Consider the following 16089-nt stretch of genomic DNA (forward strand, 5'->3'; position numbering starts at 1 on the left):
AATTGTAAAAGATGCAAAACTTAGTGATTATTGAATTATGTTGACTTGATAGCTTAATTATTAAATTGAATAGGATTTATGAAGGAAATAGACCATACTGATTATAGATGGATGATTTTGGGGCTTTGAATTAGGTGAAAATCATGAAATTTTGGAAGGATAAAATTATAAATAATGAAATTAAAATAATGAATAATAAAAAACATAAAACATATCATCATCCTCTATTGAAGTTACCACTGAAAATTTAGAATGGATTCTCCATTTTTGGAGCTTGAATGGTTCGACCATTGCTTACCTTGCATGTAAGTCCGTTTTAAGTTCGTTTCTTGTAATTTTTATGTTTTTAGAATCGTTGCAACTAGGTCCAGTTAACTTGACCCTTCATTTTTGAAACTGTTAAAAATTTTGAATGTTTTCATTGGTTAATATTGATTTTTCTTGATGATAATGATGAGTTTGAAGTCCTGCTTGTGATTTTGGATTGTTTTGTAATATGATTTTTTTTAGTTTTGATTAAAGGGTTGAATTGAGTAAATGCTAGAATTCATGGGTAAATGTATTGAATTTAGAATATATTTGGGCTATAAACAAGGGGGTAGATATTCAACTAGCATGATTGAATGGCAAATTTTGCTAAAATATTAGATTTTAAGTTTAAGGACTAAATAATAAAAAAATTAAAAGTTTAAGGAAAATGTGTAATTAATAAAAAGTTAAGGGTCATATATATTGAATTGAATGTGAATTTAATAGATTGTATTTAATTACCATATAGATCAAGAGTTGATTCAAAAAGACAATAACCGAGAAAAAAGAAAAATTACGGAGTAGTCCCTGTGTTTAAACCAGAAGTGCTTTAGAGGTAAGTTCATAGTATTTCAATACGTAAATGAAGTTTACTTGTGTTTTATATTATTTTTTTCTAGTTAATTCATTCATATATATATGAATTTACTTCAGTACCCTGAATGCACATACGTGCCCCTACTTGTACTTCGGTACCCTTTAATGCACATGCATGCCTCTGTTTGTACTTCGATACCCCTGAATGCACATACGTTCCACTATTTGTACTTTAGTACCCCTGAATGCAAATACGTACCCCTGTTTGTACTTTGATACCCCTAAATGCACATATGTGCCATTGTTTGTACTTTGGTACCTCTGAAAACATTATAATGTCTCAACATTTCACCACTTATGTTCTTGAAACTTTGAGTAATCACTTAATATGTGAACCAAGTTTAATTATATTTAGATTAAATGTTATACTATGTCCTTACTAAGCTAAGTAAGCTTACGGGTTTCCGTGGGTTGTTTTGTAGATAATCGTTGCTGACTTTTTGAAGGATCAACCAACCATCTCACACTATCCATCTAAGTTGGTAGTTTTTGTATCTATTTTGGGTAGTGGCATGTATATATAGATAAATATATGTGTTTTATAAATGTTGATAGATGTAGTTAATAAGCGAGATTTGTGGTTTTTCTTAGAGTATATTTTGTAATGATGGAACAAGTATACATATATAATGCATGGATGAACAACTTGATGTGTAGTTGTTGAATGATGTGGTTTATAGTCATAATGTGATGCTTTATTTTGTAATGACATATACAGGAGGTCTTTTGATTGTTTTTAAGACTAATGTTTTGCTATATATTAGCTTAAAGCTTGTAGTTCAAATATATTAAAGTTTGGTATGAATGTGAGTCATGAATGCTTGATGCTTTGTAATATATTGGATAATATAAAATGTGGTACCAATAAGGGTACAATGGTTAGGCACGTAAGATGGTTGTTTTGGAATGTTTTGAACATGTTAGATTGTGTTTTAAATAGGTTAAATGGCTAGTAATTAGGTTGTTTAGTGTCCAAGAAAGTATGATTTGGTAAATTTGATGTTTAAGGTTCATTTTAGTGCACACGCCCTAGGACACAGGTTGCCACACGACCGTGTGCCATGCATGGTTTGAGACACAGCCCGCGACACGACCGTGTGACCTAAGTCAATGAGTTACATGGGTAGAGACACAGGCTGGGACACGGTCGTGTGTCCCAACTTCAAATGCCCACATGGTCTGGGCTATGTCACACGGCCGTGTGACCCCTGCATCTTAAATTTTCATGCTTTCTCAAAATTTTTTATTTGCCTTTTTTTGGTCCCTGAATGTTTCTAAGGAAATTTTATGGCACCGTAAACTCGAATAAAGGCCCATGTGTATATTTACTCTATGATATGTTATATGTTTATAAATTAATTTAATACTTGTTATAGAAATAAGATAAATTGTTTGTTTGGTTTTGTAACACTCAAATCCTTAATATAACAATGGAGACGAGATACGAGTGTTATAGTTTGACATCGATTTGATAATCGCAATATGAAATTCCAATGTTGGTTCTATGTTCTTCTATTAATGCTAATATGCTACACTGTATTTGTTATTTATGATTGTTTAAATAACTGTTCGACTCACACTAAGCTTTTCATAAGCTCACCCTCATAGTGTTTAACTTTTCAGGTAAACCTCAAAACTAGGACTAGACCCGGCATTCGAAGAATCACCTTGGACCCCGAAATATTTTTAATAAGTATTAATCAATCTCTATTGATTTTGGTTTGTAAATTTTTAATTATTTCCGGTCTATGTCTTGGTAACTTTTCATTTGAGGATTTTTGCATGCATGGATTACTCAAGCATAATAACCGGAAAATGCATGATATCGAGCTTAAGTAAAATTTGGCATTGTTTTCTAATTTTCGTTGCATTGTAAATGAACCGTTTTTGAAAAAACAAATTGATAAAATAACTAGATTTCCAAAACGACTTGAAAAATGGTTTTTTTTTCTGCTGCATTAGTTTAACATCGAGTTTTTATAAAGAAGAGCGACAAGCAAATGGTTTTTTTTCTAAAACAACACTTTCAACAATAAAATGAATCTTAAGTATAGTTGACCTAATAAATGAATGTTTTAAACTAACACAAAAGTACAACTACGGTTTTTCTCTAAAATGAGTTTATTTAAGGTTTTCAAAAGTAACGTAAGTTAGCTTAGCCATTTTGGTGGCTAATGTAGCATTTTCAATCTAGCCATAACGTCTAGGCCGGGTTTGGGAGGTTACATTATGTGACTAAATTTTGAGATTTATCGGGCATTAGAATGCCCCCGATTAACCTTAGGATTAATGCTCGGGCATATTGTTCTTTGACGACGTCGGTCGTGTCCTTAGGAAGATCTTTGAAATTATTTTTCAACCACTTCATATCTATATGACCGCCTTGAAACTTATTCGAAACCTTCCCCAAAAATGTCTCGCAAATGTTCTCTTTACCGGGAATGACCATTGATCCCGTAACGACTGGCCCATCCATGGTAAACCGAGTTGTAAAGCTACATCATCGAGTGTGATTGTACACTCACCACATGGAAGATGGAAAGTGTGTGTCTCAAGCCTCCATCTTTCCACCAACGCATTGATGAGTGTAGGATCGAGTTTACAGCCTACGAGCATACGAGACACATGCAAGAATCACGTGTCTTGCAAGTAACCAAAAATTTCGATGTCTAAGCTCCTTGACAAATTATGTATGAATTCGTCTAAAAACACAGTCATCTGCCTATTTATATTGTCAGAATAAAATAATTTAAAATATTTTAAAAATTAAAAAACTTTAAAATTAACTTAATTGAAAATAACGAATTTTAAAATTTCTCCTTACTATTATCGCTTGAGCGGTGGAAAAGTGTTTGTCATCGAAACGAATCAGAGAGCTTGCCATTCATGAAAATTTAATCAAAATAAATATACGAAATAATTAAATAAAACTATAATATTTTTAAACAAGTGTATCGCAAAATTTAGAATAAAACTTAAAAAAATTAAGAGAGTTGAGAGAATTGAAAGTTTAGAGAGAATAGAGAAAGTTGAATTTGAGTGAAAAGAATGAAAAATATCATGGTATTTATAGGAAAAAAAATATTGTTGGCCCTTAACAAATTTTATCATTGTCAACATTCAAAAAGTTATTGAGAAATGATTATTGGAGGAAAACACGAATTGGACGCACTTTCCTACCGAATGTACAGAAAACATATTCTACTGAAGACAGTTTTACACTTTCTCCCACAAAATGGTAAACTTCTCTAATTTTCAAAATAAAGGCCTAAAAAGTCCGATTTTAAAAAAAATCGCATATATAAACAATTTATCCCATAGTGAAAATAAATAAGCTATTCAGTAATAAATGCCATCAGCGTCACAAAGGGCAGTCTGGTCTAGAGTTGACTGGTGTTTTAATCGGTTCACTGCTTCCAGTTGTTCCCTATCTTCATTATGTTTTCAATCAAAGCTTCCTCTTTCATCTATCAAACAGAATTTCATACTCCCAAATTTCCCAACCTTAAACCCTCCAAAACCCTCTCCCCATTGTTCACCCCTTCACTCAAACCAAATAATCTCTCTTTCCAAACAACCAGGCTTCATTCTTCCTACAACCCCACTTCCATTCTCCCAACCAAACTCCCTTGTGTCTCTCCCAAGACACAGTTTTTCAATTCTTTATCGGAAAAAGTTGTTGTTTTCCTTGTTGGGTCTTTCATATTTTTGGGTTGTTTCAATGCTAAACCATGTTTGTCTCTTCCTGCTCAAGCAACTACCAGTTCTAGAGTAAATTTAGAGGGGAAGAATGAAACCCAGAAGAGAAAAAGTGAGGAAGAGGAAAGTTATGAGAAGATTTTGGAGAAGGAGCCTCGAAATGTTGATGCTTTGAAAGTGCTTTTGTATGGGAAGATTAGGAGAGGTAAGACTCAAGAAGCGGTGGAATGTGTGGAGAAGTTGATTGATATTGAGCCAGATGAGGTTGAATGGAGGCTATTGCAGGCTCTTTGTTATGAGATGGTGGGGCAGCTCAGCAAGGCTAAAAGACTGTTCAAGGAAATATTGGAAGAAACCCCTCTTTTGCTCCGAGCTTTGCATGTAAAGTTCTCTAATTTGGTACTTGATTTCATTTTAGATATTGATTTTTGTTTTTACATGGTTCATATACTAATGTTCTAACATTACTCCGTAGCTCCATTGGAAGACTGTTTAGAAGTCACCTTAATACAATACTTAGAGAAACGTTTTACTTCAAGCCATTGATCTTATAGATGGAGGCCTTGTGAAGTTTGAGTTTTGTGGATTGATTGTTTAGAGATGGCCTATGTCTAAAGTTGACTCAATTAGTGAAATAAATCCCAGTGCTACGCTTCTTAGTAGTATTATTTTCATAGTTCTGGCTTAATGACTTGGGACTGATTGTTTTGATAGACAATTATTAATTTGAGGTGTATCATATGCCGCCTTTGATTATTTGTTCAACTTGAGTTTCCTCAGGTTGCTCAGATATTTGATTTTTCTTGAATAATCCCAGTTCAAAGCCACTATGTTAAGCTCTCGTTTAAGGATTATGGTCACTCTTAGAATCTTGACGGCTAGTTGGTATTTCAAGAATTATGATTAATCTTGGAATGTTGCCTGCTTATTGACGTAGAAATTATGTAATTTAAGAGTTCAAAAGAAGTAAAGTGAGTTCAGCTCTATGGAAAAGGTCAAGATTGCAGATAGTACCAAACTCATGGTACATCAAAGATAAGTTCTGAAATGCTCCTGTACCTGTCAGTTACGGGTAATATTCATTATAAAATAGCAACTTCCTGGTTTTCTGAAAGGTATAATTGTTTGATTTCTGCTAGATTCTGGCTACCTCATCACCTAGTTTTTCCATTCTCTACTTTTGCATAGTGTAATATGCATATTGTTTCTCGACAGTGTTATTTCTATATCTTCATTGACTGAGGTTACTAATTGCTATGCAATACCTTTGCATCTACTGTTGCTTTTATTTAAAGATTACCCTTATTTCTAGCTGCCTGGTTGTAATTTTTGCAACATTCTGGTAGCATAGTGCTATATTCATGGATTGCTTCCTAATATTCTCAAGAGTATGTATGGATTTGATTTCATGTTTAATTACATAGTCTTTGAGCTTTTGTTGAGCTAGGGTGGCTTTTTGTTATTTCATTAGTTCAAATCTTACCAGAAAAGTTGGAAACAAGAAATAAATAAGAACAGAAGAAAAAAAATATAGTAATACTTATTGTTCACTGGTTTTTATAGGGTCTGGCTATGGTGATGCACAAAAATCATGAAGGTCCAGCTGTTTTTGAGATGCTTAATGATGCTTTAGAAGTTGCTGTTCGTGAAAAGAGAGTCACTGAGGAAAGAAACATAAGAGTTTTAATTGCACAAATGCATGTTGTGCAGGTGACTTCTTAATCAATCTTTGCTGCTCAGTTTGACAGAACTGCCGGATCGTTAGCAATTGCAATGCTTTTTTTTTTCTTTCTTCATTTCTTTCCCCCTGGTGGGACAAGGGAAGAACTTCATTAAAATATTTATGTATATGTGTATGTATATGTAAATGTATATGTATATGCATGTCTATAAATTTCATTTCATTTCATTTGTATGCATATGATATGATATCTAAGAAGTTTCATGTAGTTGCTCTTTGCTTTTTTATCAAATCTTTTATCATCATGAACTTATTAATAATTGCTTGCAGGGGGAATTGGAGGAGGGGATGAAGAAATTTCAAGATTTGATAAAGGATAATCCTCGAGATTTTCGGCCTTATCTTTGCCAGGTAAGGTTTTATTAGGTTTATGATGTATTGCTAGCTGTTGCTAAGTAGTTTAGGAAAAAAAGTTTGTTCAGCCATGATTGTTGGTCTTCGATAAAAACACTCATAAACTGGATTTTCTTTAAGAAAAAATAATGGACCTTAAGTAGAGTCATAGAAAACGAGTATATACAAAATCGAACCATCGTTAGTAAATGGCTAATTATGGGATTTTGTGGACAGGGAATTATCTATAGTTTACTTGACAAGAAGAAGGAAGCAGCTGAACAGTTTGAGATATATCAGAGTCTTGTACCTGAAGAATTTCCGCAGAGAGGGTTCCTTGATGATGTTGTACTGGAAGCGAAAACCAAATCTCGGAAATGGCTCCAAAAGGATTTTAAGGCTGAGTTCTCATACAAGAAGTAAAGAATGGACAAATCTTGCTCTAGTTGTTGATTTATCTGGAAGGTTTTTTTCTTATTAAAATTTGGTCAATGGTTCCACAAAGCACAAAGTTCGGAATTTCATTTTTGGTTCAGAAAGGCCACACAGTTTGGGGTAGAGAAGAGTTGCAGATGCCTAGAGCTACTAGCTGCATGGAGCTAAACCTTTGCTTAGAGTTTGGAATTTTGATAGCAATGTACTAATTGGTTTGCGTGCCGGTGTCATCATCTGCTTATCAATCCCTGGATTTTGCAACTCAGTCAAATGTAATCTGGACTTGGAGAGCCAGCAATACTATTTGTTAAATTGAAGTGTTCAATTTGTGTAAAAGGCTCTATTCATCGAGGTCTATTAATTTACATTACTACAGCCACAAATTTCTGCCCTCAAGTTTTGAAATATAAAAAAATAAAATAATTGGAGCTTAAAAATTAGGGTAAACTACACGTTTTTATTTTAGAAACTAGTATTAGCTCATGTGTGTTGTACGTGAGATATATATAATCTAATTTATTTCAAAAGAATTATAAAATATAATAATTTATTTGTAATTAGTCTAAAGTAGATATAAGTAAATTAAAAAGGGTAAATTACACCAATAATCATTTAACTTTGGGATAGTTGACAAAGTAGTCACTTTAACTATTTTTCGTTACAGACGTAACGGAAAAATGACCTGGCATCCTATTGTGTAAACGGCCTTAATTTAAAATCCCAGTTGGGTTGGGCAATAAAAGAAAAATAAGAAACATAGAAGAAGAAGAAGAAGAAAAAGATAGAAGAAGAAGAAGAAGAAAAAGAAAAAAAAGAAGAGGATGAGGCGAAGAGAAAAATGAGTTTGTTGCAACTCATTCTCCCAGGGTACTGGAAAAATAAGCTGGGCTAGACAGTATGAGGTTGTGGAAGAAAATGCTCCCAAGGTACCGAAAAACGAGTCGTCACTGAGTTCAATGACTTCGAACCAAGTTAACTCGTCGAAAGTTGGTTTCGAGACATACCCAGATAAAGATTTTGCTTTTAAAGCAAGTTTCAATAAGTTAAACGATAGTTTCGGTAGAAACCTAGTGAGTTTGTTGTAACTCAGGTCGAGTCTCTTTAAACTCGTAATCTCAATTTCGCTAGAAACGCACAAATCTCAGAAATCTCAATTATCTTTTACTTTTCCAGCGTGTTTACAACATGGTTTTTCCCTTCATCCAGGCTAGATTGTGAAGAGGTGAATATTAGCTTACTTTATCCGTACTTAATCTTACATGTATAACCCGATACTTTTAACAGGAAGCGATCATGGAGTCAAAGCTCAAGGTGATGGATGGGTTCTCACCGTAGCTTTGATTGAGGGTGCTAATTTGGCATCCCTGGATTCAACAAATGATTTAGACCTTTACGTGGTTTTTACCTGCAATGGCAAGGCAAGAACAAGCTCTGTCAAGCTTCAAACTATGATACTCAATGGAATGGTAATTTCTTGAAAGGTCATTTTTTTTTTTGTAAATTATTCTCAAGATATCTGCTAACTTGTTTTAATGTTGATGCTATGCAGAAATACTTGAGTTCAATGCCATGGAAGAACCTCCATCGGTGTTGGATGTCAAAGTTTTCGATTTCGATGGGTCTTTCTATAACATCTCAAAAATCAGGGTTAGTAGAATTGAGTTTGTGAATCGAGAGAGAGTGTGGTCATCCTTAATCTTTGAGATTACCTATACGCTTTTAAGAAATAAATGAGATATTGATTCATTGATGAAGTGTTAGTAAAACGTTCCTTGAAATCTAAGTTCAAATCCCTTCTATCTCACTATTTTTATTATTTTGCAAAATTTGCCTCAAACCTAGATGTGACATGCATTGTTTTTAAAAATAAATATTGCAAAGTTATTTGTAGAATGAGGAAATAACCTAGTGGTTAATTGATAAATGGGAAAGTATGGAAATTAAATTGAGGTCCTAAGTTTGAATACTTTCTCATGCAAAATAATTAATTTTTACAAATCTCTTATTTTTAACGTGTGTGTTGTCCATACCCTTGTAACCCTAGGTATAAATGTTAAATTTTACACAAAATGATCAGCCTTTATTCTATTTTTACTCATCCTCTCCTCTCCTCTTTTCTTTTCATTTTTTTTCCTTTCTCCATTGTTGTTGTCGGAACCATTTTTATATTTTTTGGAAAAAACAAAAATTAGTTGTCGATGAAAGTTTGGAGTCGCCACCAATCTCTTATTAAGGTGTGATTGGGTCACCTAAAAACGACTTTGGTCTACGAATTTTAGAAAAAACGGGTTCGGGAGTTGGTTACGTATGAGGAAGGATTAGCACCCTCATAACGCCAAAAAATTAGTACCTAGTTAATTAATTAATGTCTTAATGTCGAAAATTTGAAAAATATAATCCTTAGCAAAAACTAAAAAAACGTTATGTATTAAGGCCCTTATCACTTCAGAGAAAGAAAATGTCACACCCAATGCGTTAGGGCACGACATTCTAATTTCCTCAAAAATGAATTAGGCCAGAATACTCGTGTAATAAAAATTTAAAAGAATACCCATTTATTCAAGATTTAAGAAATCGCGGCCCAATAGGGCACAATTCCTCCAAAATCCCCAACTTAAAATGTTTCCTTTATTATTTTTTTAGAAAAAATCTTCATTTCGAGAAATCAATGCGTCACATCCAATACGTTAGGACACAACGTGTTGAATTTCCAATAATGAGTTATTATTTTTTTGATTAAAGAGAAATGCTTGATTGTTAGATTTAACGAAGAAAATTAGAACCCAATACGTTAGGGCTCAATTCCCTTGAAAATCCTAAATACAAGCATTATCTCAATTTTGAAAAGTTTGAAATCAAGTAAAAAAATGATGTGATGCTACATTAAATATACAATGCAATAATAAATATTACAATGGCATAGAAATAATATAAATAAATGAATAAACAAAATCGATAACATACAAGGTATCCAATAAACGAGCAAAATAATATAAATGAAAACACAAATTAATAAAAAAATGAAAGAACTAAATAAAAAATAAAGAATAAAAGGTACATAATATATACATTGAACCCCTTTTTTTTTAAAAAAAAGCAAGTGAATTTACACATAAAATCTAGAATTATAAAGTTTACATATAACAAAATCTATAATGTATTTATGAAAATAAAGGAAAAAATACATAATTATACTTATATATATAATAATAATAATAATAATAATAATAAAAGTAAATATTTAATCATTTTAAAAACATAAATATATACGTATAAATATAAAAATATTCATATATAGAAAAATATTCATTAAAAAAACAAAATATATATACATATATAGATAAAAAATAATTACATATATACATAAAAAAATAATTATATTATCAATTAATTAAAAAATGAAGAAAATAATAAAAAAAACTAAATTGAACTATAGACAAGAATCTGGGGTAAATCCGTAAATAATTGAAGTCTGGAGGACCAAATCAAATGAGCCAAGAATACAGAGGGGTTGGAAAGGAAATTATCCCTTCTCCTCTAAAACGGCGCCATTGCAAATTGGACCAAATTGAAATTGAAATAAATAAAAGGGTAAATCTAAAAAAAAACTTAATTGGAAATATATTAAAAGGCGGAGGGGCTAAAAGCGCAATTTGCCCCTCCGCTAAAAAACAAGCGGATCTTAGGCCGGGTTGGGTTGGAGTCGGGCCGGCCTCCCGAAAACGACGTCGTTTTGGCATCTGGGGAGGCCTAGTAAAACGACGTCGTTTCATTAGGCTATTTAAGCCAAAAATTTGGTCAAAAAAATCATTTTCCATACCCTTTTAAAAAAACTTCCACAAACTTTAAAAAAAGGCTCTCCCCCCTTTCCAGTCGTCCGGTCATCAGCTGGTCACCAGCCACCGCACTGGCCGCTGATCTTCGACGCCGGCGCCGCCACCTACGGTGGCCGAAAATGGGAAAATTCCCCATTCAGTTCCTTTAGCCTTTCTAAACCCAAATCTGGGTTTGGAGCTTTCAAAATATCGACGAAAATCGCAAGGATGTCAAGGAAACGCTACAGTTTCTGGCCACCAATCCTTGGCGTGGCTCCCTCAAACGCTTCAGCGCCGCTTCAGAGTCCAAAGAAAGGTGGTTTCTTTCTTTTTATTTTGTTTTATTTATATTCAGATTAAAAAAATAAAAATAAAAACAACAGTAGATTAAAATAATGCGAATAAAAAATATAAATGTAAACCTTTGGACTGATTCTTGCTCTGTATTGTTTTCTCTGTTTCGTTGTGAATATAATCGTGCCTTTTTTATTGATTTCTAATCCGCCCTTTTTACAATGTTACAATGGTTTTTTATAGCCGAATGAAATAGATCTAAAGAAGAAACAAATCATGTTTCTTTATTTGATTTACAAATATTTGATTTGCTTTCCATATTTGCTATTTGTTACTTGTTGCAGGTGAAGGTCGGGGCTGCGGCACGAACGTGAAGATCCTGGTTGCGGCGCGAGGCTTCCCCTAGAAACCCTAGGGTTTCTGCCGCCATTTTTGGGCCACTACACTTGGGCCTTTGTTTTACTTCAATTTGGGCCATGTATTCTGGGCCGATTATTTGTTTTGGATTTGGTTTTGTAAAGACAAACTGGGACTTTATTATTTATTTTTATTTATTAAGGGCCGGGCTAAATTTTGGCATTACAGTTGCCCCTCTTTGCTCGTTATCATGTAACAGGAACAAAGCAAAGACTATCAAACTGCCCAAATTTGCCCGATCATGCTGGACCTTGGCGCTCTTCTTCTTCCAGTAGCCTCATTCTAACCTTCTACGTCTTCAGCGGTATAAGCTTTGGTGCTTCGATCCATTCCACTGCAACATCAGGGAGATAAGACTAGATGCAATTTGCTCTCTGCAACTTCAGATAGATAAGATCTGTGGTTTTAATCAGCTCCACTGCAACTTCAAGGAGATAGGATCATCAGCTTTAATCTGCTCCACTGCAACTTCAGGGAGATAAGATTCGCCATCTTCAGTCTACCTCACTGCAACTTCAGGAGGATAAGACCTGCTTACTTAGTCTGCTCCACTGCAACTTCAGGGAGATAAGACTAGATGCGATCTGCTCTCTACAACTTCAGAGAGATAAGATCCAAGATTTTAATCCGCTCCACTGCAACTTCAGGGAGATAGGATTATCGGCTTTAACCTGCTCCACTATAACTTCAAGGAGATAAGGTTTGCCATCTTCAGTCTGCTTCACTGCAACTTCAGGAGGATAAGGCCTGCTTACTTAGTCTGCTCCACTGCAACTTCAGGGAGATAAGACTAGATGCGATCTGCTCTCTGCAGCTTCAGAGAGATAAGATCCAAGATTTTAATCCGCTCCATTGCAACTTCAGAGAGATAGGATTATCGGCTTTAACCTGCTCCACAGTAACTTCAGGGAGATAAGGTTTTCCATCTTCAGTCTGCCTCACTGCAACTTCAGCAGGATAAGACCTGCTTACTTAGTCTGCTCCACTGCAACTTCAGGGAGATAAGACTAGATGCGATCTGCTCTCTGCAACTTCAGAGAGATAAGATCCAAGATTTTAATCCGCTCCACTACAACTTTAGGGAGATAGGATTATCGGCTTTAACCTGCTTCACTGCAACTTCAGGGAGATAAGGTTTGCCATCTTCAGTCTGCCCCACTGCAACTTCAGGAGGATAAGACCTGTTTACTTAGTCTGCTCCACTGCAACTTCAGGGAGATAAGACTAGATGCGATCTGCTCTCTGCAACTTCAGAGAGATAAGATCCAAGATTTTAATCCGCTCCACTACAACTTTAAGGAGATAGGATTATCGGCCACCGATCCGTTCTCGGGGGAACATGACCTTTGATTTTATGAAATTATGCCTAGTGATTAGGATTTTATGATCAAAATGAATTCAATGCTCCTAAATAGACATGTATGAATGACATTTGAATGGATGCAGAATGTCATTTTTGAAATTGATCTTTTCTTAAAGTTTATTAAGGTTTTATTGCTGACGCCTTCTGCTTGGCTGTCATCTCCAAAGAAACACTTAATAAAATTGCCCCCTACCGTAAACTTTAAAGTTCAATCCACTGAGATGCCAAAATTTGTATCATTTTCTCCCACTGTAACCCAAGGGTAGAAATATATGGCTTTTCCTCAATCCTCTCCTATCACAATTCAAGGATACAGGATTTAATCTTTCTGGTCCCCTTACACCATTCCCAGGGTGTCGTACCAAAGGCTCATGCACAAATGAGGGGTTTTCTTTCCATAGGGGACTCCTTCCTACCCCATCAAGACTTCTTGTCGTCTCATTCGATATTTGGACAACCAAATCTGAAAAAACAGTCTTAATTTAGACTTTTTCCTTCTTAGGCTCTTTAACTTTTGAACTTGGTGCGTTCTAAACAATAGTCCTGTTTCAGGTTACTAAAATATTTAGAAATTCCCAGAGTAATATGAAAAACTTATTTTGTGAAAGTTTATTAGTCTATCGATCATTATTCTAACGCGACATGCTTACGCAAAGATAAAAAATACTGAGTAAGAGATGAATTAATTCAGGTCATAACTCGAATAATAAAAAAGAATTTATTGATAGTAAGTGTGTTTAAAAGAAAAAGTATTCAAGAACATCAAAGAATGAAGTATTTACAAGAAAAAAACAAACTCGGTACAAGTTATATGAAGATTAGGTGCCTTGGATATCGCCGTTTGAACTTCTCCGCGCAAAACAAGAACCATTCTGAATTTAACATGTGTTTAGAGGATTTACAGCACTTTGTCGATGCCCCCAAGACGTCACATATCCTTTCCTTGTTGACTTAAGTGTAGCAGGATCACCATATGCCCCAATCTGGCAATGTTTGAGCCGTCCTTTTTGAGTTTTCAACTCAAACCCCCTTTGGTCTCAAGGCGCCCTTTTTCGGGTCTTCGCCTTGGTCTCTCCATTTTTTTAGGGATCAAAGCGCCCTTTGCGGGTTTTCACTTTGATTCCTCTTTTTCCCTCAAGTGAAATATTTCTTGACTGAATCAGAATTTACAGGATTCGGTAAGTTTTTACCATCCATTTCACTCAAAATCAAAGCGCCTCCAGAAAAAGCCTTTTTTACAACATAAGGTCCTTCCCAGTTTGACATCCATTTCCCTCTGAAATATTTTTGTAAAGGGAGGATCTTTTTCAAAACCAATCCCCCTCACGAAATTCTCTGGGACGAACTTTCTTATTATAAGCTTGCATCATTCGCTTCTGATACATTTGACCATGACGAATAGCTTTTAATCTTTTCTCTTCTATCAGGTTCAACTGATCATACCGAGATTGGATCCATTCGACCTCATCCAATTTTAATTCAGCCAATACCCGGAGAGAGGGAATTTCAACCTCAATGGGCAAGATTGCTTCCATCCCATAAACCAAAGAAAAAGGTGTTGCCCCGGTAGATGTCCTGATAAATGTTCGGTAAGCCAGAAGAGCGAATGGTAACTTCTCATGCCAATCCTTGTAAGTTTCAGCCATTTTTGCCACAATCTTCTTAATATTTTTGTTGGCCGCCTCTACTGCACCATTCATTTTTGGACGATATGGTGACGAATTATGGTGTCTGATATTAAACTGTTTACAGACTTCTGCTATTGTGCTGTTGTTCAAATTCAACGCATTGTCAGATATGATCCTTTCAGGCATTTCATATCGGCATATGATTTCTTTCTTCAAAAACTTACTGATTGCTGACTTCGTGACATTAGCATATGAGGCTACTTCTACCCACTTATTGAAGTAGTCAATAACCACAAAAATGAAATGATGTCTATTAGAAGCTTTCGGCGATATTGACCCAATGAAAGCCATCCCCCACATAGAGAAAGGCCATGGAGAGGTCATAACATGAAGAGGTGAGGGAGGCGCATGCATTTTATCGCCATAAATTTGGCATTTATGGCACTTCTTGGCATAATTAATGCAATCTCCTTCCATAGTGGACCAGTAATATCCGAACCTCATGATTTATCTAGCCATGGTGAATCCATTGACGTGTGTTCCGCAAATACCCTCATGGACTTCTTCTAAAATTTCCTTAGCTTCCACAGCATCCACGCATCTCAATAATACTCGATCCTTTCCCTTTTTGTATAGAATCTCTCTATCTAGGACATAGTCAATAGCTAATCTCCTCAATGTCCTCTTATCATTCTCCATCGTCTGATCAGGATATTCACGATTCTTCACATATAGTAATATATCTTGGTACCAGGGACGATCATCACTCCAAACTTCTTCAATACTGTAGCAGTGGGACGGGACCTCATAAATACTAATTTGAATGGGCTTCATGTCCTCTAATGTGTTCACTTTAATCATGGAGGCTAAAGTGGCTAGAGCATCAGCCATCTGATTTTCTTCCCGCGGAAGATAATAGAAGGTAATGTTGTCAAATTCTTCAATCAACTCTAGAACCAATCTCTGATAACGGATCAACTTAGGGTCTCTTTTTTCCCATTCCCCTCTTAGCTGGTATATTACCAATGCTGAGTCTCCATACACTTCTAGTGTCTTAATTCTCCGCTCTATGGCTGCCCGGATACCCATGATGCAAGTTTCATACTCAGCCATATTATTAGTGCAATCAAAGTCCAATTTACTGGTGAAAGGATGATAATCTCCATTTGGAGACACTAGGATTGCTCCAATCCCATTGCCTAATGCATTCGATGCTCAGTCAAAGTTTAATCTCCAAGAATGATTTTCTTGGGGATTGTCTTCAGCATTTGCCACATAAATCAAATCTTCATTCGGGAAATCAAAGTCCAGAGGCTCATAATCCTCTAAAGCTCTGCTAGCCAAGAAATCTGCTATCGCACTCCCCTTGATGGCCTTCTGACTTACATATACTATATCGAACTCAGAGAGCAAGATTTGCCATCTAGCCATTCTTCCATTCAAGGCCGTTGACTCCAT

The 16089-nt window shown here is 35.1% G+C and overlaps 2 protein-coding genes across 2 annotated transcripts; one reads left to right on the plus strand and one right to left on the minus strand.

Moving 5' to 3' along the window:
- The first annotated feature begins 4243 nt into the window (after window positions 1-4243).
- LOC107922674 (protein SLOW GREEN 1, chloroplastic) lies at window positions 4244-7450 on the plus strand. The gene is made up of 4 exons (XM_016852811.2): window positions 4244-4986; window positions 6169-6315; window positions 6617-6697; window positions 6917-7450. The coding sequence occupies exons 1-4, from the start codon at window positions 4345-4347 to the stop codon at window positions 7100-7102; spliced, it is 1056 nt and encodes a 351-aa protein (XP_016708300.2). The 5' UTR covers window positions 4244-4344; the 3' UTR covers window positions 7103-7450.
- Window positions 7451-14515: 7065 nt separating this feature from the next.
- Window positions 14516-15720, minus strand: LOC121223185 (uncharacterized). Its single transcript, XM_041104301.1, has 2 exons — window positions 15244-15720; window positions 14516-14578 (listed from the first exon to the last, which is right to left on the minus strand). The coding sequence occupies exons 1-2, from the start codon at window positions 15718-15720 to the stop codon at window positions 14516-14518; spliced, it is 540 nt and encodes a 179-aa protein (XP_040960235.1).
- Window positions 15721-16089: the final 369 nt, after the last annotated feature.

Source organism: Gossypium hirsutum, chromosome D11 (genome assembly GCF_007990345.1).
Source record: "Gossypium hirsutum isolate 1008001.06 chromosome D11, Gossypium_hirsutum_v2.1, whole genome shotgun sequence".
Lineage (NCBI taxonomy): Eukaryota > Viridiplantae > Streptophyta > Magnoliopsida > Malvales > Malvaceae > Gossypium > Gossypium hirsutum.

Excerpts from the sequence above, each read along its gene's own strand:
- LOC107922674 (XM_016852811.2), top strand. The coding sequence starts at position 4,345 with ATGTTTTCAATCAAAGCTTCCTCTTTCATCTATCAAACAGAATTTCAT. Across the intron at positions 6,316-6,616 it reads CACAAATGCATGTTGTGCAG|GGGGAATTGGAGGAGGGGAT; the intron begins GTGACTTCTTAA and ends AATTGCTTGCAG. Across the intron at positions 6,698-6,916 it reads TTCGGCCTTATCTTTGCCAG|GGAATTATCTATAGTTTACT; the intron begins GTAAGGTTTTAT and ends TTTTGTGGACAG.
- LOC121223185 (XM_041104301.1), bottom strand. The coding sequence starts at position 15,720 with ATGGGTATCCGGGCAGCCATAGAGCGGAGAATTAAGACACTAGAAGTG. Across the intron at positions 14,579-15,243 it reads ACAAAAAGGGAAAGGATCGA|GACATCTACCGGGGCAACAC; the intron begins GTATTATTGAGA and ends AACATTTATCAG.